Source organism: Tauraco erythrolophus, chromosome 10, assembly GCF_009769465.1.
Source record: "Tauraco erythrolophus isolate bTauEry1 chromosome 10, bTauEry1.pri, whole genome shotgun sequence".
Taxonomy (NCBI): domain Eukaryota; kingdom Metazoa; phylum Chordata; class Aves; order Musophagiformes; family Musophagidae; genus Tauraco; species Tauraco erythrolophus.
Window position 1 is genome coordinate 25,377,166 of NC_141474.1, and position 22,780 is coordinate 25,399,945.

At 44.5% G+C, this 22,780-nt stretch overlaps 1 protein-coding gene across 5 annotated transcripts in view; it reads left to right on the forward strand.

Annotated features, from left to right (window-relative positions):
- The window catches only part of MAST2 (microtubule associated serine/threonine kinase 2), a 194,868-nt gene extending 175,996 nt beyond the window's left edge, over positions 1–18,872 (forward strand). For all 5 annotated transcript variants that reach the window (XM_086617846.1, XM_086617847.1, XM_086617848.1 and 2 more), the window contains 8 exons: positions 5,461–5,615; positions 6,296–6,600; positions 9,287–9,502; positions 11,306–11,532; positions 13,045–13,167; positions 14,217–14,353; positions 14,584–14,771; positions 15,465–18,872. In XM_086617846.1, the coding sequence (XP_086473972.1) occupies positions 5,461–5,615; positions 6,296–6,600; positions 9,287–9,502; positions 11,306–11,532; positions 13,045–13,167; positions 14,217–14,353; positions 14,584–14,771; positions 15,465–17,542 (3,429 nt within the window). In that variant the 3' untranslated portion in view covers positions 17,543–18,872. The remainder of the gene's footprint in view (positions 1–5,460; positions 5,616–6,295; positions 6,601–9,286; positions 9,503–11,305; positions 11,533–13,044; positions 13,168–14,216; positions 14,354–14,583; positions 14,772–15,464) is intronic.
- Positions 18,873–22,780: the final 3,908 nt, after the last annotated feature.

Sequence of the window (22,780 nt, forward strand, 5' to 3'; positions counted from 1 at the left end):
GTGGGAGTTGCATGGTGTTTAGTATTCACTGAGGAAACTAAAAATGGGTTTATTCTGTGATAGTTTGTGGCCTATTAGGAGGTGAGTACAAGAATAAGCTGAGAATGAGATTTTGCATTTTATTAATGTTTCACTAATATTGAGGGTACTGTGGAGGTCTCTCCTGAGTCTGATATGGTTTAATGTTTTTACTAATGACTTGGATGCTGGCATAGGGAATGTCTAAAGCTTATTTGCTTTGAACAGTGTCATTCTGAAAGGGTCTTCCAGTAGGTGCCAAGATGGTATTAGGATTAAAATTGATTCTGACACTTTGGAATAATGGTGTGAAATGAAAGGGATGCCATGCAGTAAGAGCAAAGATGGAGTTTACACCTCTGCTGTTCATTGTCTCACATACAGCCTGAGGAACAAAAGGCAGGGTGACGATTTCAAAGAGAACGATCTGGGCAGATAGTGCATTGTGAGTTAGATGTGCCAAATTACTGAAGCGGAAAGGCAGTTACCATACTGGGCGAGCAAAATATTTTCTGCAAGGCAAATGAAGAAATCCTTTCCATCTGCTTAGCAGTAGGAAAGCCATAGCTGGGGTACTTTGTCCAGTTCTGGGCAATGTTCTTGAAAATAAACATGGACCAATAAAAGAGGGTCCAGAGGAAAGCAACAAGAATGATCCGAGATCTACAAAACATAAAATCGAATGTGTTTCAAAATATGTAACTGCTAAAAGGAAAGGAGTACATTGGCCTTCCTGTTCTACCCAGAATTCATATGAAATGATGGACACAAAGGAGGTATAGGGTAGATGGTAAGAAAAAGTTTCCAATGTTGAATGTTAAGTAAGCCCTGGCATGGGTTGCCTGGGGAATTTGTGGAATTTCTATCACTGGCGGCTTTTAAGAACAAGTTGGAGAAACATCTGTCAAGTGATTACAAGAGAGCTGGTTGTGCTTTGAGGTGAGGAAATGGACAGGAAGCCTTGAGGAGGTCCGTTCTAGCCATGCTTTCTGGATTCAGGTCTGTGCAGGTGTCTCATTCTTACTCAGGTGATCTGAAATAAAAAAGTGGAATTTTGGACATTTTGAAGAAGTACAACTCCACTGTTAGCTTGGATAAAACAAAGTATGGTTGGGGAGGGGCAGAAGGAAGAAGAAATGCTGTTTTGAAGTCAGCCCGCTCTATGAATTGTATTTCCCTCTTTTTGATGAGACGAGAGTAGAAATTTTACTTAGGGCCTCTGAAAGGTGTTTTTCATGACAGTTTCTCCAGATTTTCACTACCAAAGTCAGTTTTAAAGCACTAGTTCATTCTTCTTTGTTCACAACCAGGCTACAGTGGTTTAAATAACAGTTACCGTTAATTTTACGGAGTTGCTCCTCATTTGCATCACCAAAAGTATGTTTAAAATTGGACCTGAGGATTAGTTGAGGTTTTGAAAAAGTTCTCAGGAGTACGTAAGGGTTTCTTTTTTCTGCCTTTTCTCACCGTGAGTATTATACATCTGTAAGACTGAAGCTTTTCTTTAGGGTTCAGTGTTTTTGCCACAAAGAGAGAAAGTTCACTTTTAATGAATTTATTTTAAGACCTGGAAAATTATACAGCATTTGTAATGTGGGAGGCATAAAAGGCTCATTGTATTTTGAAATTCTTGTCTGACAATTCAGCCATATGATTTATTAATAGTTATCTTGTTGATGCTCTGAATTTTTAATAACATTATTTTCATTAATCTCTTCTTATGTAAATTAGGTCCACAGTCAAGTGTAGTTTTAAAAGGATGGATTTTTTTGCTTAATCATTTAATTATTTAGAGACGGCTGTAAAACCAAGAAAGGCACTTTCATTAAGCTGTCAGCATTATAGTAGATTCCTTGAGGAGGGCAGGACTTTTTTGTTCTGAAATAAGCTTGGGGCAATGCTGATAGACTGATGATAATGAAATGGGGTCATGAGCGTGATGCCTATCACTCAATTGAATTTGTGTAGTAAAATTTCAAGATCCGGATGCCAGTCTTCAAGGCTTGTGGAGCCTGCTTTAGCAATATCTCCTCGTAGATTTGAGAATCATTAAAAACAAAAATCAAGTCGTTTCAAAAAGTCTTAGTATTTCTGCGGTGTGCTGGACTGTTTTCAGAGGACAGGTGTAGGGTGCTGTTGTAGAAAAGCATGTTTAGTGTTTCTCAAACTTGCGTTTTTCCTTTCCTCCCTGGCACACTTTCATAGATTTCATAGATTTCTAGGTTGGAAAAGACCTTAGAGATCATCGAGTCCAACCATCCCTAATCCCCATTAAACCATATCCTCAAGTAGCTCATCCACCCTATTCTTAAACACATCCAGGGATGGGGACTCAACCACTTCCCTGGGCAGCCTATTCCAGTGGCTGACAACCCTTTCAGAGAAGAAATACTTCCTAACATCCAACCTGAATCTCCCCTGACTAAGCTTATGCCCATTTCCTCTTGTTCTATCTCCCATCACTAATGTAAAGAGCCCTTCCCCTAACTCCCCACCATCTTTTCTCAAGTACTTATAGGCCGTAATCAGGTCTCCCCTCAGCCTCCTCTTCTCCAGGCTAAACAGCCCCAACTCCCTCAGCCGCTCCTCATAAGTTTTATTTTCCAGCCCCTTGACCAGTTTAGTCGCCCTTCTTTGGACTCGCTCCAGGAGCTCAATATCTCTCTTAAAGCGAGGGGCCCAAAACTGGACACAATATTCCAGGTGCGGCCTCACCAGTGCCGAGTACAGGGGCAGGATCACCTCCCTGCTCCTGCTGGTTACACTATTCTTGATACATGCCAGTATCCCATTGGCCTTTTTGGCCACCTGGGCACACTGCTGGCTCATATCAAGCCGGTAGTCAACCAACACCCCCAGGTCCTTCTCCGCCAGGCAGCTCTCCAGCCACTCCTCCCCGAGCCTATAGCGATGCTTGGGGTTTTTATACCCCAAGTGAAGGACTCTGCACTTGGCCTTATTAAAGCTCATGCCATTGGCCTCAGCCCAACGATCCAGTCTGTTCAAATCCCTCTGAAGGGCCTCCCTACCCTCAAGCAGATCGACACAGCCTCCCAGCTTGGTGTCATCCGCAAATTTACTGAGGGTACATTCAATCCCCTCATCCAGGTCATTGATAAAGATGTTAAACAGAACTGGACCCAGCACTGAGCCCTGGGGAACCCCACTGGTGACCGGCCTCCAGCCGGATTTAGCCCCATTTACCACCACTCTTTGGGCCCGGCCATCCAGCCAGTTTTTAACCCAAAGGAGGGTGTGCCTATCCAGGCCAGCAGTTACCAGTTTCTCCACCAGAACACTATGAGAAACTGTATCAAAGGCTTTACTGAGGTCCAGGAAAACTACATCCACAGCCCTTCCCTCGTCAACCAGGCGGGTCACCCTGTCATAGAAGGTGATCAGGTTTGATTGGCAAGACCTGCCTTTCATAAACCCATGTTGACTGGGCCTGATCACCCGGTTAACCTGTATGTGCTCATTAATAGCACTCAAGATAACCTGTTCCATGACTTTGCCTGTCACCGAGGTCAGACTGACAGGCCTGTAGTTCCCCGGATCCTCCTTCCGCCCTTTTTTGTAAATGGGGGTAACATCCGCCAGCCTCCAGTCCAGCGGAACTTCCCCAGTGAGCCAAGACTGCCCAAAGATAATGGACAGGGGTTTGGCAATGACATCCGCCAGCTCTCTCAGGACTCTCGGGTGGATACCATCAGGCCCCATAGACTTGTGGGCATCCAGCCGAAGGAGCAGATCCTTGACCCGTTCCTCTTGGATCACAGGAGCTTCGATCTGCTCTCCCTCCCTGCACTCAGACACCGAAGGCCAGCTCACCTGGGAACTGCTGACCTTATTATTAAAGACTGAGGCAAAGAAGGCATTAAGGACCTCAGCCTTGTCTTCATCCCTAGTGACTAACGTACCCCCTGAGTCCAGTAGGGGCTGGAGGTGATCTTTAGCCCTCCTTTTGTTATTAATATATTTATAGAAAGACTTTTTGTTGTCCCTTACGGAGCAGGCTAGTCTAAGTTCCAATTGGGCTTTTGCCTCCCTGATTATCTCCCTACATGCCCTAACTTCCTCCCTGTATTGATTCCTGGATGCCTGCCCATTCTTCCAAGACTTGTAGACATCCCTTTTTCTTTTGAGATGTTCCCAAATCTCCTTTGTCATCCAAGCTGGTTTTCTACCCCGGCGGCTCGACTTCCGGCACACAGGGATAGCTCGCTCCTGTGCCTCCAGAATTTCCTTTTTGAATAGTAACCATCCCTCCTGCGCCCCCTTACCCTTGAGAGCTGTCTCCCATTGGACTTTGTTAACCAGACTTCTAAACAGCCCAAAGTCAGCTCGCCCAAAGTCCAGCTTGGCCGTTTTAGTGTTCCCTCTCCTAACTTCCCCTAGAATTGAGAATTCTATTATCTCGTGGTCACTAAGCCCCAGGCGTCCTCCAACCTTCACATCTCCCACAAGACCCTCTCTGTTCACAAACAGCAGGTCTAGGGGAGCTCCTTCTCTAGTCGGTTCACTAACCAGTTGTGAGAGGAAGTTGTCCTCCACACTCTGCAGGAACCGCCTAGACTGTTTCCTGACTGCCATGTTATACTTCCAACAGACATCAGGCAGGTTAAAGTCACCCATAAGGACAAGGGCTAGTGAGCGCGAGACTTCCCCCAGTTGTTTAAAGAATAGCTCATCAGTCTCACTGTCCTGATAGGGTGGCCTATAGCAGATACCCACTACAATATCCGCCTTCATAGGCCCCTCTTTGATTTTCACCCACAGACATTCTACTAGGTCATCCCCAACATTTAACTCTAAACAGTTTAGATCTTCCCTTACATACAGGGCAACCCCACCACCCCTTCTACCTCTCCTATCCCTCCTGAAGAGTTTGTAGCCATCCATGGTAGCACTCCAGTTATACGAGTCATCCCACCATGTTTCAGTGATGGCAACTATGTCGTAGTTTCCCCGGATAGCAAGAGCTTCCAGTTCCTCTTGTTTATTGCCCATACTACGTGCGTTTGTATAGAAGCACGTAAGTTGGGCTTTCGACCCCACGGCACCCCTAGCGGGGGAAGTTTTATTACCTGAGCTGTTATTTTTGGGATTCTCTTTAACCTCTAGGCAACTTGTGTGTTGCTCTTGACTACACATATCACCCCCTAGTATCACTGAGGCAGCAGGCCGAAGGCACCTGCCTACACTCCCTTCATCAGACAATGGAGGGCCGTCCTCAGCTGTTAATCCTCTAAGTCTGATAATACCCCCCACCCCCTTCACATGAGCATGTCATATCTACACTGTGTTATTCAGTCAAAGAATATTGCCAAGTTCATGCTTTCGGGGAGCATCTTCCAGTTTGAGAAGAGAGTATTCCCCTTGATCAGAAAAGGCCATGTAGGTTTGTCCCCTCTGTACAGAATGATCTTTTGCTATATGCAGGTGTACAGCAGCATGGAACGTCTTTCCATCCATGAAGAGAGGAAGACTCCACCACCTACTAAACGGAGTCTGAGTGAAGAAAAAGACGACCGACTGGACAGCCTTGGCAGCTTGAAGAGTCGAGACCGCAGCTGGGTGATTGGATCTCCTGAAATGTAAGTTCTGTAGAATGAAGTCTTTTGGTTTCTCGTAGCATCTGAGAAAGACAGACCTGTGCCAAAACTTCATGTGATTTATTTCCACAGGTGAAGCCTGAAGAGTGGAATAAAGAGCTGAAAATGAAGGTGTAGAAGTGACATAGTCCTTAAATGTACTTAATTAAGTACAAACATCTCCTAAATTTGTAACAAAGATTTTACATGAATTTAAAGGGATTCTAACCTTAAGTAAAGCTTTTATTTGTGGAAAGGCTAGTTATGTTGGAGATGTATCAACAGCATTTTTTTCTTAAACATTAGCAAATCCGAAGTCTGGTGTTGCCAGAGTTTTACCATTTGTCACAAATTAGTGAAACCCTTAGGAAAGTCCAAAGTTTCCAAAGTTCAGAATATCAAAAAAAATCTTATGTTCTTATAAAAATGTTAGTAAAATTTATGAATGCCCAGAATTTGGTTTTATTCCTTCATTTCTTAGAAGCTTAACAATACTGGAAATTTAGATTCAGGTGATGCCCCAAGCCTTTGCTGTTTTAAGTCCTAATGATGTAGCTCTATCTTCTAACTTGACCATATATTGGCTTCAGATACATGAGTTGGGTCTGTGCACTATTTTCACCCTTTAAAGTTCATTATCCCTCTAACTTAATTGAGGGGCTCTGTCTCGTTTTTTCTCTTAGATTGCGTAAGCGCTTGTCTATGTCTGAATCCTCACACACGGAGAGTGACTCCAGCCCACCCTTGACAGTTCGACGACGCTGCTCAGGGCTTCTCGATATGCCCCGATTTGCCATCTCCACCGAGGACGAGGGAGCCGTTCTCAAAAGGCCACAGTCCGAGGGGATGCTCTTATCTGCTGTGCAGTCACGGGAAGGGCTGCCGGTGCCCATTCCAGAACAACCTGTGGAGCAAGAGCTGCAGCTGGAAGGTGATGTTGGACCCACCACCCCCTCCACGGCCATCAGCAGCACCTCAACGCTGACAGGTATGTTGCCTTGGTGTGTGATGATGTGTTAGCTTGCAGACATTAACTCTGTAATACTGTGGATTTGGATGTAGGGTGATGCAAATGTCCCATGACAAGCGGTTATGTCAGTATAGTTTTGTGGCTGTGCTTGTCTTTAAAATAACATCAGTGGTTTAATCTCTTAAAATTACATCTGATACTTCAGTCCTGTCACTTCAACTTGATTAAGGTCTTCTCATACTTGAGACCCATATGATCTATTCCTGCTTACAACCACTGGGTGCCTACCTGAAGCAGCATTATTTTAAGCATTAGTCAGAGCAGATCACTGGTGAGCTGGGGCTGGAGAATATGGGTGTCAGCCATACTAAAAGATCCAGGGTTTCTATAGTTTTATTTATCTGAAAAGCTCTAATTTGGAGTAGAGACTTGAAATTTGCTAGGAGAGTGGGGTTTGTTTAAGGGACATGCTACTTACTGTCTCAGCCAAATATCCTGAAATTTAGCCAAGTTGCAGGCTTAAAAAAGTGCATAATAGATTTAGTAGACCGAATCTTAGAAGTCAATGTTTGACTTCTCAGAAGCTTTGCCTGTCTTGGGGCCCCATTCTCCAGCACTGGGCTGAGCTGGACCTTCCCTGTGATGGTGTCCTGGACTGCTGCAGTGCAGGGCTGGGCTCTGGGTGCTAGAGTGTCTCCATCTCCCGCCCCTTTCAGGACACCGGGAAGGCAGAGGGCGAAGCTGCCTGTTTCTGAGAACAGAGGAGGCCAGAGCTGGGAACTGGCGGGAAGTAGTAAGGAGGAGAAAAAAGGAAATTTGGACCAATGGAAGAGAGCAGAGAAGTTGAGCTGAAGGTTAGCAAGATGATATTTGAGAGGAAAGCATATTTTGCAGAAGAGCTAGATTGTAGTGTTGAAGAACAAGGACTAACTGGGTGAGAAAATAAGAAACAAGTTGCTGGGGAAACTGGGAGCAAGCAAAGCTATTATGGATGCCCTGAGGATGGAAAGGAGAGGAAAGGGGTACTGGGCAAGGAGTCAGAGTGGCCACAAGACTGGACAAAGACAAGATGAAGGGCACTGGGCAGATGTGATGGTGGATTGATAGCAGAAGGTGGATGTGCCTTAAAGGAAATTTACCTCCAGACTAGAATAAAGCCAAAAATCACCACACCTTATTATCCCTATTCTGCTGTCCGTGAAATTTCCTCCAAATTGTCCCATTCCCCTCTATGGCTCATCCTCCCAGAAAAGGCCCGATGCTGCCATCACGTACTCCATTAAACCATGAGAAAAGGTGTAGGAATGAAGGAAGTAAGCTGCCGCGTACTTGGAAAACGCTGGTGCTATAGTGGAGCCTTAGTTTCTCAATTTCATACTAAAAGCCTAGAAACGTGCTATTAAAAATTGCAAGAACACTTTCATTGCAAATTTGAATATCTACAAGTCGAAATAGGCAAAAATGAAGCTTCTCTGGGCAGACTGCTCCCCTGAGCCTAATGCATTAGAGCAGTCTTTAATCCAGCACACGGGATTCATGGATACCATTGCTTCAGTGTCTGCAGGCTGCAAAGTTAAGTCAGAGGCAGGGGATTGCAAGACAAGAATTTCATTCCTGTCACTCCTTTCTCGGAGTGCTCCTCTAGTGTATATCGCAGCCTTTTCACACGCAGCCTCCGATTGCGAGTTCCTCATTGTCTGGGAGCCTTATTTGAAACCCTGTGGCTGTTACATGTTGAACTGGCATCTGGTACTGAGGTCAATGGGAATGGTGCTTTGAATTTTTATTTTCATGGTGCTTCCTGCTTTATTTAGTATGCAGAGCAGTGGTGCCCACTTAAATAACGATGATCAATGTTTTGTTCCGTCCTCATTGTTCAAAATGTGGCCCTTAGGCTTTATTTATTGCACGCTGCTTAAAATTTGCTTTTGAAGACAGAATGATTAATTTCCCTTGTGGACTTGCCGTGATGCTCACCACTTTCATTTCTCAGCACCTTGTAAATTCTAATTAATGTATTTTCACAGTGCCCCTTTAAGGTATCAGATGGGGAACTGAGGCACCGAGCTTGAGTACAGCACCCCAGCCCCTAGCATCTGCTATTGTTGCATGCCCAGTCTGATTTTCAAGACTACTTTGCATTTTATGTATAATTATAGCAGGTTAAGTAATTCAGGACTAAATTGCAATGGTGCACAGAAGGGGGCAAATTTGGGTTGTCTTTGCAATCCATATCTTTACTTTCCCTGACTTTAGTACCTTAGTATTCTCTTAAAGTAGTTTTTTTATGTGCAACTCCAGTAGAACCTGGTTCTTCTGTTACAGGCGGTTTTAACTTGAAGATTGACAGTTCTTGCTGGTTGTAAAAATGGAGCACATTCCATAAACTTGTTTCTGTCTATGAATGATCCCATTGAAATGGCTTGCCTGCAGAACTGCACCGCAGCTTTAGGATTCGTGTAACTGCTGCTGAGCAATATGATTTCATTAGTGAGCTTTTCCAACAGAACAGAAGCCGCTAATTTTCTGTATTCAGAATAACACCATTTCTGTAAATAAAAATTCAAGCTCTGGGGTTTCTTCTTAGGAAAATTTACTCTTGGACTTCATGTAAACATGACTTTGATTTAATGTATTTTGCCTGTAGGGGAATAGACTGTTAGGAATTCCCTGTGGTTCTAATCTGTTTTAATTTAAACTGTAGCTGGGAGCACTGCAGATTTCTCTGATCCACGAGCTCGCAGTAATAGCAATGAAGGCCCAGACTTTACCGCTCCAAAAGCCATCAGCGATTTGGCAGTGCGGCGGGCACGACACAGGTTGCTCTCTGGGGAATCAGGGGAGAAACGTACCTCAAGACCTGTCAATAAAGTGATTAAATCAGCATCCGCCACTGCCTTGTCTCTCCTGATTCCCTCAGGTAAGAAGTGCCTCGGGTGAGGCATGGTCAGAATCTGCAAGCACTAAACAAAAGGTCTGCAGACAGATCCTCCCCCTTCCCTCTCCTGGAATAACGCCCTAGCTGGCAGGAGGGGAGAGATCTAACTTTTACAATCGGTTTAATATTTTCTGCTCGGCAGGATAACGAATACCGCTTTGCCACAGCCAGCAGCGTTGTGCGTGTGGTCTGACTGCAGCTTCTGCAAGTGGCAGCCGGGCCTTATTCTTTCCCTAGTTTTGTTTAAATTGGCTCCTAGCTGGTCTCTAGACAATGGTGCAGCAAGGAGGTGTGGGAACAGGGATGATTTTAACCCTCAAGGTACTATTTTTTGGGGTCACATGCTAACTACAGTGTTGTTCGGGAACTGAACGTGTCTGATGCGTTCATGCACCAGGAAATTCCAGTAACTCCAGATAACTTGGTGGAGATTAAGTGTTCAAGAATTCAATAGTGTAAGTGACTCACAAAGCAAATTAACACTGAATTTCTCACCTTGTTGGCCCGGCTCTGTCTCCAAGCAGAGCCAGACCTTGATGGTTCCTTATTCCAGGTGGTAACTTATAGTGAGCAGCCCAACCATGCCGAGCTACGGCAGACTGGTTCAGCGGGAGGCTCTCCCCACAAGGACTTTGTCCTTCTTTCCAGTGAGTAAGTCCTTGATGCATTTCCAGGGCTGTCCCCGTTCCTGCGTAGATGGGAGCAGGAAATTGCAGCTGTGCCACGAGTGCCAGCCCAGCAGAACCTACTGGCAGAGCGGTGCCTGCCCCTCACAGCCAGGCAGCTGGAGGCAGGGATGCACCTGCTTCTTGGCACTGTCGTGGTGATGCACGGTACATAGTTTGGGTGTTGGTTGCTTTTCGAACTACAGACTCCCTCATGAAAACCTCTACAATGTGTATTTAATCACCCAGCAAAGGTTCCTCCAGAGCTGCTCTCATTTGCCAGGTAAATATGTGCTGGGCGATTCAGCAGGTGTTTCTTAATGGATTAGAGATTACCTTTTACAGCTGCGTTTAATATTCCTGCTCTGTGGGTTTATTTTGCTGATGTTGACCAGCTTCAATTTAAAATGAGAGTTCTGTATTTGCTTTGTGTTTTTAAAAGTGGATGTTGTTCCACTAGCAAGCAGAGTCAGATATTTAGCCGATAGCCCAGGCCGCGGCTGTTCGTTTGAGAAATGCACTCTAAAATACACTTGTGATGTTTTTTGGTAGCAAAGTCCCTGCAGTAGCTGATTTTTTAGAGTTAAATATTTTCGCCCCTGTGAATTTAAAACACTACCGAAACTACCTACATGTAGTTGTTGTCTGATTGCCTACTGACTTTTTGTTTGTTTGTTTTAATGCTACCTGATTTTGATTTATCTCAGCACCAACATGTAACTTGCACCAAGATCTAGAAACTATCTGATCTTTTGGAGGGAGGCAGTATATCATAACCTTGAAATGGGGTGTTTCAGGATTGTGCCTAGAGCAAATGCTTATGATGGGTTGTAAATCTCTGAAAGAGGAGAAGTAAACACTGTGACCCAGCTATAATCCTTGGCGAGCAGTGCTGCTGTATTAAATACACTCCTCCAAATGGGCTTTTGGGAAACTCTGCTGATTTTTGTATTTCAAAGCATGAATTAGTTGAAGCTGCAGGCAAACCCAGCTCTGGTGAAGACCACCAGCTTTAAGAGCATTGGGAGAGATGGTTTCCTAGCTGTTCTCTAACAAGAATTTTCTCTCTTTTGGAGATCTGATTTCCTAATTTTTGCCCACCTTTGTGTCATCACTGTAGATCACCACACGTGTTCTCCATTGGCCAGTCCAATGTCACCTCATTCTCTATCCTCCAACCCATCTTCGAGGGACTCCTCACCCAGCCGTGACTTTTCTCCTGCTATCGCAAACCTGAAACCACCAATCATCATCCATCGGGCTGGAAAGAAATATGGTTTCACTCTCCGTGCCATTCGCGTCTATATGGGTGACAGTGATATCTACACTGTGCATCACATGGTCTGGGTATGTCTCTGCTTTTCTAAAAAGAGTACCCTTGGGGCCAGAAATGGATTTAGCCAGGGTTGTGGGATTTAGCTTCATAAATTGTGTTTTGCCACCCTGTTTTCTCTTTCCTTATTTGGACCCAAAGTTATCTTTTCGGGGTGAGGGATTCCCTTTAAAGAGAAATATATTAGTAACAGCACTTTGGGTTTTACCTGTAGCAGTTTTCAAGCCCATCACAGAACCACAGCAACCTTTCTTTCCTTCTTTCTTCCCTGGTTACATGAATCCACCTTCTCTCACCTTTAGCACATACTTTAAAGCATGTTTCTGTGTACATACCCTCTTTCTCTTTATTGGGGTTGTTGCATGAGGGCCAGTCTTAGCTAATTTATTCAGACCTGTGTTAGCGATTATAGCCTGCTTTGGATCAGTTCAGTCTGCTGGGGTTTTCCAAGCAGTCACTTGGAATTGATTACCAGCCTTAAAGCATCACTGCTGCTATGCTGATTGCGTAGGGATTTAGCTCTTGGCTTAGTTGTGCTGAAAAGTCTGGTTTCCATGTCTGTATCTCTTCCTTCCTGTTATTTCTGGTGCTTGATCTTTATGTTCCTTTTTTGTTAACGTATATGACTTCTAGGAATGATCCATTCCCCGAAGCAGTGTTGTTTGAATTGTGTAGTTAGGGAGAGCAGAGTCAGGGTGAAGATTATTCATTCTTTTCCTTGTATCTCTGTGTTCATTAGACAATTTGGACTTCATATGCTTTAGTCATCATTTAACACTCATTCTTACCTAGAAGAATAATCTGAAGCTGCATTTTTCCCTTGCTCCTCTGCTTTCCTTGAAAAATGCTGAGTTTACCAAGAAAACTGATTTATAGTCTTTTCTGGCTAGAGGGAGAGTTGCAGTATTCTCAAGTATATCTGTCTCCTCACTGTAAAAGAGGCTTGCCTTTCTGAACAGTGATGGGGAAAGGCAGTGTGGTCATGGGGGAAAAGATCTGATGTCAGATAGATTGATAAAGGACAGAAAGTGGAAAAAGAAGCTCTGTTTGGGATGAGATGCAATATAGGCACCCTAAACACATGGCACAGAGTCTTATTTAAGTCTGTTGGCCTTCATAGATTCCAGCATGTACATGGAAGGATGCTGGATTTGAAATGGCACAGAAATTGAAAAAGACTGAATGCTTGTCTGGAAATCAAGAGTATCTAGTTAACGTTCCCGAGTGCTGAAAATTTTTGGAAGTGCATTAAGCCTTTTGGTTTGGGAGGAGCTGGTCTCCTGATCGGCTTAACCATCCTGGCTGGCTGCCTTGGATCGGGAGAAGACTGGCAGGATGCTGGGGGAGGAGTGGAAGAACGCAGATTTTTGTGCTTGGCTGTGCCAGTCGGTAGTTTCTTTCGCCCTTCTTTGAAGCAGCTGATGCTGGCTGCAGCAAGAGAGGAGATGGATGGGCTTTGAGTCTGATCTGGCCAGCGATCTCGTATGTTCCTCTTCTCAAATCAGTCATCTCCTTCTCGTTGCCAGCACGTGGAGGAAGGTGGTCCAGCGAACGAAGCAGGTCTGCGTGAAGGGGATCTGATAACCCATGTCAATGGGGAGCCGGTCCATGGACTGGTGCACACAGAAGTGGTGGAGCTGATTCTGAAGGTAGGGACTCGGCACTCGTAGACTTTGAAAAACAGGTAACATGCAAAATATGAGACAGCTTGTTTAAAACGCCGTAGGTATCTAATTGGCATTGTCTGAAATACAAGTATGTACACAGCACCTGGCCTTTGTTTTGTGAAAACTCATTGCTTTGGCTTGATCCCTAAATCTCAAAAATTGTCTGCTTATAATTTAAGCTGAACTCAGATGTTTTGTATAAGAAATAAGGACCCATCAGATACGTTTTTATCAGCGGTAGAGACAAAGGTTAATAAGATTTAAGTATACCTTTCCTTAAACATCACTTTAAGAAACAAATACTTGAAAATTTTTCTGATTCACTTTTGTTTTTTGCCTTTAGGCTGTGCTGATGTTATTAGCTCTTAATGCTGCTTTCTCAAGGATTATTCCTAGTGGTATTTAAAAGCAGCTTTGTAATGGTCGGTCTTAAAATTATCCAGTTAAATTACTTGCATTTTGATACCTCCTCTAGCTGAATCCATTTATGGAAATAAAACCCAAAGTTTTAGACCGTTCCAAGAGACACAGAGTCTTTGGGATTGCAAACAGAGGAGCAATCAGGATTATTGTGGGGTTTTTCTTAAGATGAATGAGACAAGCCATGCTCTATGTTGCAGATTTATCATGATAGATGCCTGATATGCTCACATCTGCCATCAGTCAGAGCACTGGGAATAGGATTGGTGACAGAATATCACTGTGTTCGAGTTTCAAAGTATCACAAGTATTAAATTGAGGCGGTTGGGATCTCAATGGGAGAGGTCAGATGCTGTGTTCTCCCTGTGCTCTGGGAAGCTTTACCTACCAGCTGAGGTCTGAGCTAATCATTTGTGAAAGCCTGACTAAAGAGGGCTCTCTCTCAGCATTTCCTTAATAAACGATAGGTGGAAATGCAAAGGGAAAATGGAATTTGACAAAGGATTACAAAATGGCAGGCAGCAATAAACTAGCAGCCTACCTGCTTAGCCTACAGATCTGCTTCAAATAGTCATGTTCTAAGCAATGTCCCTGTGTTTTGTTTCTGACAGAGTGGAAATAAAGTGTCCATCTCCACCACGCCATTTGAGAACACGTCCATCAAAGTTGGTCCAGCTCGAAAGGCCAGCTACAAATCCAAGATGGCTCGTAGGAACAAGAAGAGCAAAACTAAGGATGGTCAGGAAAGGTTCGTTTTGATGCTTCTCTGTGAAAATTAAATGGTAACCAAGATAATGTAAGAGAAATCTTGTGAAAGCAATGTGCAAATAATGTACATCAGCAGGTACATCGTTTAGTTCTTCTTTTGTTTTTCTTTTCTTTCTTTCTTTAACTGTGTCATAAAATTGACTGAAGTATGCCAATAAAGGTAAATAAATTATCTGGGCTTGTAAACAACTTTTGAATGCTCTTCCACAGTAAGAAGAAGAGTTCTTTGTTGAGGAAGATCACTAAACAAGCATCGCTACTTCACACCAGCCGGAGTTTATCTTCACTAAACCGCTCTCTGTCTTCTGGAGAGAGTGTGCCTGGCTCTCCAACTCACAACTTGTCTCCTCGGTCACCAACGCAGAGTTACAGATCCACTCCCGAGTCTGTACACTCAGGTAAAAAGAGAAAGAAACAAACAAAAACTCCCCAAAATCCTCACAAACAGAAAAAAAATTGGAGAAGATTTTTGCTTATTGATTAATGTTTGAAGTAAAATACACAGCGGCAGGTAGTAGATCTGTTTGTGAAGTAAAATGACGACTGTGATGTTGATTACCTTAAGGATGGATGTATTCTCATTCATTGATTCATTTAAAAGTGAAAATCCATACATCCTTTTAAGAATGCACTTGCTGTACTCCAGGATCCTTTCACTTTGATGTAAATGTGTATTGTAAGTTGCAATGTTTTTGTAGCAGTTTGACACATTTTCTATATTAGTTCAGAGAAAAGGAATCAAAACAGTGTGGCAAAGTCATATTTGAAAATTGAATCAGCTGATGGAATAAAGAGATTTGCATCCTGAGAACAGCAATGAAACGTGGCTTATCAGCTTGGAGGCTTTTTTGCAGAAAAAATGTTCTGATAGCAGAATGTTTCTTACTGTGTTCTGGTGTTGTGGGATTATAATGTGAATTTTCCGTCAGAAGCCACGCAATATTACCGTGTAATATTACTGCAGTGCTTTGTGGTAACATGGCACTTGGTCTTGATTTTGCATGTCTCATTTTCAATACCTTGTTTTAAATGTCAAATATGTATTAATCTTCTTAGTTTTGTTTGTTTGTTTGTTTTTTTCCTCTTTCAAGTTGGTGGCAATTCTTCCCAGAGTAGCTCTCCCAGTTCCAGTGTTCCCAATTCTCCAGCCAGCTCTGGACACATCCGACCCAGCTCTCTGCATGGACTAGCACCAAAGCTTCAAAGGCAGTACAGATCTCCAAGGCGTAAATCTGCAGGAAACATCCCTCTGTCACCACTAGCTCACACTCCCTCACCAACCCCACAGTCCACATCGCCACAGCGCTCCCCATCTCCTTTACCAGGACACTCAATTGGCAGCTCCAGTATTATTCAGTCTTTTCCAGTAAAACTACACTCCTCTCCACCACTGGTGAGACAAATTTCTCGCCCCAAAAGTGCTGAGCCCCCTCGGTCTCCTTTGCTAAAGAGAGTGCAGTCGGCTGAGAAACTGGCTGCCTCACTGTCCTCTTCTGAGAAGAAGCTGGCTTCCTCCCGTAAGCATAGCTTGGATATCTCTCACTCGGAGTTTAAGAAGGAGATGCTACAGAGGGATCCCAGTCTCCAGAGCTTACAAGAATCTGCGAACGAAACAACAGGTGGCAAACTTGGGCTGGCGGAAAAAGGGATGTTGCAGAAGCCAGGCTCACGGAAGTTGGGTGCTATTCGACAGGACAGGGTGGAGAGGAGGGAGTCTCTTCAAAAGCAAGAGGCTATCCGAGAAGTAGATTCTTCCGAAGATGAAACGGATGATGGTTCAGAAGATAGTCAAGATGGGAGAAGACTGGACAAGCCCCCTGACAGTGGAGACCAGGGCTCAGATTCTTTTAATGAGGATAATAAGTTTTCATCTAAATTGGAAAGCAAGGACAGTATTGAAGATGATGCCTTTCTACCTGAGGATCCAAAAGGTACAGAGGCTTTGCAGAAGGGAAATAATCAACAAGCCAAGCCTGTTTCAGAGCCACTGCAAATCAGTGTGCACCCTTCCCCATCAGAGGTCCTCCTGAGAACTTCTTCAGAAAAACTAGCTAGTTCAGAAAAGCCATTCCTAAGATCAGAAACAACTGCAAAGGAACATAAATTGCCAGAAATAAAAACTTTTGAGTGTTTTGGTCCAAAAGACAAGTCTTCCGAAGCAATCAAAGACCAAGGGAGAACTGCAAGTGCTCAAAAAACTGTAGATCGCACAGAACATATACAGTGCCCATCTATCAAACTCCTGGAACTTCAACAAGGTGACTCTTCAGGGGCCTCATGTGCTAAGCTTGACCTGAAAGACCCTCTGCTAACAGAAAGCAGTCAGAAAAAACAGGATTCCAAACCTCTGCTGGCACTTTCTTCATGGTGCACGGCAAGTGTGAGCACTTCCCTCTCGGTAAGTCCCGCAGATCGCAGTGAGAAGGATCTCAAGGAGACACTTAAGCCTGCAGAACAGCACAGCACCTCATATCTGTCTCCTGGAAGCATGAGTCAAATATCCCAAAAAATTCCTGGTACTGAAAAGCAACCCAGCTCGTCCCAGGCAGAGAATGCTTTAGCCGCCAGCAAAACGAGCCCAGCAGGTCCTGTGTCCTCCACGCTCCTCGTCCCCAGTGCTATGGAAAGAACTCCCTCCATGTCTCAGTTAGTGCCGCTAGCTCAGAGCGTGTTAGGCCCTTTGAAGCTCAGTATGTCTGGTTCTGGAGAGGTGGAAAAGAGGAAGGATTTCCCCCATTTGGCTGCCTCCTGTAAAGAAGAGAGAGATTTGAAACCAAAAAAACAGGAAACTTCACAAGCAGGAGCGTGTCAAGAGAAAGCCAAACTGTCTAGCGCAGGTGGTCTGACGACAAGGAGCAGGTCCTGCACAGAGTCACTGAACTCAGCGAAGCCCTGGGAGGCAACGTGTCCCGTGGTGGCAAAAAAGGAGGCAGCTTTTTGCAGTGCTAAAGCATCTGAAGTGTTGGGAGGTAGCTGCAAAATCACTCCGTCGAAAGAGCTGCCTCACACCCTTGGACAAGCAGCTCTGAGAGCCTCTCCTCTGCCAGATGGCAGCACGAGGCCCGGTAAAGAAGGGACTCTGGCGCAAGGGAAAAGCAAAGAGCTTGGAAGTCAGTTAAAAATACAAGACTTTCCCCTGTCACATGACGGTGCTGTAAAGAAAACATAGCAGCATCCCTGGTACACGTGGACTGGAGCATTCTACATTCAAAATAGAGACTGCATGTTTGAATTTTGTAATATACACTAATATAAAATAGAACTTGTGTACATCTATTTTTGGGAGGGTTTTTTTCATACTGTTTTTTGTGTTTTTTCATCCTTGCTATTCTATTTTTGTACACAGTAATGCTTGCCGTTTGAGGTCTCTTTAGAACAGGGTATCTTTAAAGCAGGGCTTAAGAAACAGTTTGTTCATTTTTTTTTTTTTTCCCTTCCAGACCTTTTATTTTGCCTGAGTTTAGAGCCTGTTGTGCTTTTCCCTGTAATCCTGCATTTATTTGCCATCCTAAAAATTCTGAGTACAAAAAAAAAGCAGCTTACTTTTAAATTTCTGCTTTTCAGCCTCCTCTTTGAAATGCCACTGAAATTCACAAATTTCGAGTATTTTCTTTGAAATTACAATCTGGCATCCTTTGGCAAGGAGAAGAAAATACTCTCTTGTCTGCAAGTTTTTCTGGAACTACAAACTCTCTTTGGTGCAAGTAAGGCCTCTTCATCACCGTGTGTGTTCACCATCCTGCACGCGTCCTTAGAGGGTACAGAGGCAAGGGACTTGGCTGGAGGGGCGGACAGAGAGAGATCCCTGTCTTCTCTTTAAACCAAGTAAAAGTATTTTTCAATGGAATTATCAGAAAGAGAAATCTCCAATCTGTAAGCTGTTTTTTTGGGGGGATTGTTTTTACTTATCCTTTACGGGACACATGGCAACTTTTCCCTCTGTTTTTAAAATTTTAATGATGTTTTATCTTCCTTTCTCTGGCTTCAATTCATAACTTGCCCTGCCTCAGAGTAAGTGACCCCAGGAAAGGGGTGCCTTGTAGGTTGATTTTAAAGTAGAGAAATTTGTAGTTGCAAGTTCTCCAGTATGTCTCGGACAAAGTTGTCTCGATGATAAATTTGGAGACTTTTCCTTCTCTTGGTGAGTCTCAATAGGTAGGGTTTTAAGGTGTTCCTTAACGTTTCTGAATTGGGGCTTGGGAAACTTGCTGAGTTTTCTGAATCTGCCTGTTTTAAAAACAAAAAAACTTATGAAGAGTTCTGACTCCTCAAGTTCTGTGGACAAACTGCAAGCAGACTTCAAAACACATGATATTTTAAGATTTCAACTTTGATCATTTCCACTGCTGAGGTCACCTGGTTCTGTTAAAATTTACTGTTCGCTCTTAGGTTTAGCCATTGCTTTGCTTTAAGTGTGACCCACTGGATAACAGTGCTCTTTGCTGAGGATTAGATCAATAATAATGCACCAATAAACGTGTCGAGTGGTGACACCTATAGCACTGTAAGCCGTTTCTTCATCCAATTAAAGGTTCCTCTCAATGAACACTCCCGTCATTTGTCCCAGATTGTGCTCAGCTTTTACTCTAGTCTTGTCTGAGTGTATCTCGCTGCGGATCACCCGCAAGGTCTAGTATCCTACTCACTGGCTTACTGTTAGAAGCAGAATGACCGTGCAACAGTATTTCAAGCTAAAACCTGCCCGTGTTGGTGTGATTTCATTACACCGCCACCATTTTTCATCGTCTTGGCCTTTTCTGGACTTGAAGTTTTGATTAGCTTCCCCTAAATGCAAATATGTTTTTATATAGGAATATAATTTCTCCATCTCTCTCAACTTGATTTTAGCTCAATCCACAAATCACAAAAATCTCTCGAATCTTGCCCTGCTTCTTTCTGTATGACCATTGTTTTCCCCCCATTATATACTTGATTTTGGCTGCTTGGATTTAATTTCTGGACCAAGTTTTGGTTTGAGCTTTTTTTTTTTAAAAAACATGTTTGAATGAGTGTTTACTCCGTGTGTCTGCGTGAACATGTATGGTGTTGTTACTACACTAACCAAAGCCTCGATGGTCCCAGATAACACGTTAATAAATTTTGCTGTGATGGTATTGAGAGCAGAGCCTGCTGTGCTGTCTCTTTGCTCTTTTTCCTGGAATTCATAGGCTACTCGTATACACTTGGTTTGTGATTATAAACTGCAATATTTCCACTGCCTTGTCAGGGTCCTGAGTGTCTCCTGCCTCTCAAAGCACTTTTGTTGATTAGCCGTTAGTCGTTCTGTGCCGATTTGGAGCAATAGCAAGTAAGGAACAAGGCAGGATCTGGTACTTATCTGGCTGGCTTTCTCCCTGATGGGTTGATCTACTAAAAAATTGCTGAGAAACAAGGTCCGATTGTCAGTACAGTGTATGATAAAATGGGCAGGAATAGTGAAAAATTGGTTCAGCATCCTGAGTCTGTGGTACTTACAAAGACAAGCCTTGAGCTTAACTCCTGAGAGCACCTAACCTTGGTGAGATGGAAGTCTCCATGCCATGAGAGAGCCCAGAGCTGCGTGAGGATGTGGTCCGACCTGGCTATTCCCTGGGTGGCAGGTCCCTGTTTCCTTCTCCTTGCAGGGACACAGCTGCTTCTGTGGCCGTGCTCCTGGGCATCCACAAAGGACTCTGCGTTTAAAAAACTTACGGGGAAAATCAACCTCTCTCTTAGGAGAGAGGGCTTTGTAACCTGGCTCATCCCATGCAGGTTGGGATGAGACTCCTGAAGGTACCAGCTGTATTAGCCGCCGGCTCCCTCCCTTTGCAGCCGGTGGTTCCAGCACTGAATTACAGAGTTATCCTTCCTCACGCATAAAGAGAGGAGTGAAAAACCTTGCTATGTCACAGCTTTTGTTCCTTTTGCCTGAATTGGCCAAAGAAGAGGTGAGGTGTGTGTTTGTTCACCTCTTTCCTAGCTACGGTACGGAAAGTGATTGGTGCAATTAAAAAAACTCTGTTTTTTTGGAAGCCAAAGCCAAACAGCATTACCAGGAAAGCATCCTAGTGAAGCTCCATGTCCCCTGCTCCTGGTCAGTCCTGCAGTTTCCTTCGGTGTGCTAGGTGCCCTGTTGTCCTAGTTCCACCTTCTGTCAAATTTAGATGGTGCACCTTAGCAAAAAGTTTAGGCAAAAAGACTTTTTCCATGAAACTGTGATAATAAACCAGGTAGATACACCAAGATTTATTCCTTCCTCTGCTAAGACTTGTTTAAATACCTTCTCAGAGAAGCTTGCAAAACATGTCAGAGAGGAATGAGATGTTGGAAAAGCTGAGTGTGAAGAGCGAGAGTGCATTTCCCAGTGCAGGATCAGACCCGTGGTACCCGAGCAAAGCGTTCAGCGAGCCAAGAACTTAGCCTCCGTAGAGAACCCTGAGTCAGACAGGCAGGAGGTAGAAGTTGTGTGCATGTGGTGTGCGTTTGCTGAACGAGCCGTGCATATAACCATCCAAATACGTTGCTTTCCTGCTTTGTTTCCCCTGTTTCCTTCTGTCGGCTTGGATATGTCTTCTGCTCTTCGTCCATTTTGGGATAATGGCTGGTTCCAACCTTTGCAGCTCCTCTCTGCTTCTGCGTCCAGCTGGCGTGTTCCTGCCCCATGCTTCATTTCAGTGTTATTTTTTCCCTTTGTCTCTTACTGTTGCAAACTAAGAGAAATGGATGATATTTATTGTAAATATTAGACTTTAGCATTGTAATGGCCACTCCTGGGTCCGGATGTCAGAGGCCTTGGGCTGCTAATGTACTAAAGAGCGCTTGCTGGAGAAGGGGTAGGAGTGACCAGTGGTTTTGGTTGCCACACTTGCATTAAGGTGTGATTTGGAGTATTTGAATTTTTTATTTTTTTTTTTTTTTCTTCCGAAGAGGGGAGGATAAAGTCTTTCTCTGGTTTTCTCTTACTGGATGTGAAGGATAATTCTGTACTTCTAGTAGAAGATTTGACAGAAGTGTGTGTTTACTTTGTGTTTGATTACCATATCCAGGTGGCTGTGAGAGCACCTCCTGAGCTGGGCTCCGCCGAGCTGTGTCACTCAGCACTTAGCTAGATAAGAGAAAGTGTGGAATTTCTGTGTTTTTAGAAACTTGAACAATTGCCACATAATAGCGGTGCAATAATTTTTATTCATGTTGTACCTGCATGTCGATGTTCGAATCCTCCTCTGAAATAAATAATTTTTTTTTTTTTTTTACATAAATTCAGACTCTTGTGTGTTTCTTATTCAGTCTCCCCTTGCTGTCCTGCCGTGCCGGGGGTGGCTGTGCCATCAGCCCCGCAGGCTCAAGCAGCTGAGGTAGCCTGTGGAGTGTCTGGGCATCGGAGTAAATCTGCCAGGCTATTTGGGATTTTCTTCTCCATGGGTCAGATGTATGGATAAGCCAAAGAATTCCATTCTCTGGAATGCAAGCCCAGAATTTACCATCCTCTGCCAAGAGTCCCTTAAGTAGATTGTGTCCTGTGTCCCTGCTTGTGCAGAGTCCTAATGGTCAGTCCTTACTAAAGGGGTGAAAATGTCTAAACGTGTAAGAGAGAAAACTTAATTGAGCGACAGAAGAAAATGGCAAGACAAGGAGAGAATGGGACTGACGGCCATGGAACGGCGTACGCTGGGTGCGTGAATTACGCGCACAATAAAATCCAAAGGACAGCGGCTGGCAGCGGCACGGGTACTGCGTTGGCTTGGATGAGCCAAACGGCACGAGGCAGCAGGAGCCACGTAGCCCACTTGTGCACCAGGTTCTTTAGGCTTCTCTTGATAATATATCAAAACCTTTCCAGAAACAGCCCTTCGCTTCTAACATTTGCAGATGCGCACCTGCCGTGCGAAGAGCCTTCAAAGGCTTATCCCTGTCCTTGGAAATAAAGAGCTGGGGAGACGCTTGTGTCTGGGGGATTGGGCTCAGCCTCGTTCGCTGCTGCCAAAGGTGCTCAAAATATCCCGTGTCTCCGTGCTCCAGAGAAGCTGCCGAGCAGAAATCAGGGACACGGCACAGCTCCGTCCACAGGAGATTTGCAGTGCCTCTGCCGGCAGCCTCTCGCCGCGCCGCTGGTCGTCACTGCTGACGTCGGTTCATAAAAGAGTGATGTTCCTGCCCACGCGGAGAGGGACAGCATGGCTCAAAGGGGTGGGGGTGCAGAGTGTGCCGTGAAAGGACACCATTACATCTCCTGCAGTGTTGAACACAACGGCCTTTCTCTGCCATGGCAAAGCTCGCAGCTCCTGCAGCCGCTGCTGGATCCATGCAGGAACCTGGCGCAGGGCAAGGGCCGAGTCCGGAGCGTTGCAGTCCATCGACACGGGGGGCTGGGAGCATCCCTCTGGTCCTGCCCCTTGGCGATGAGCAGAGGCGAGGCAACAAGAGCTGT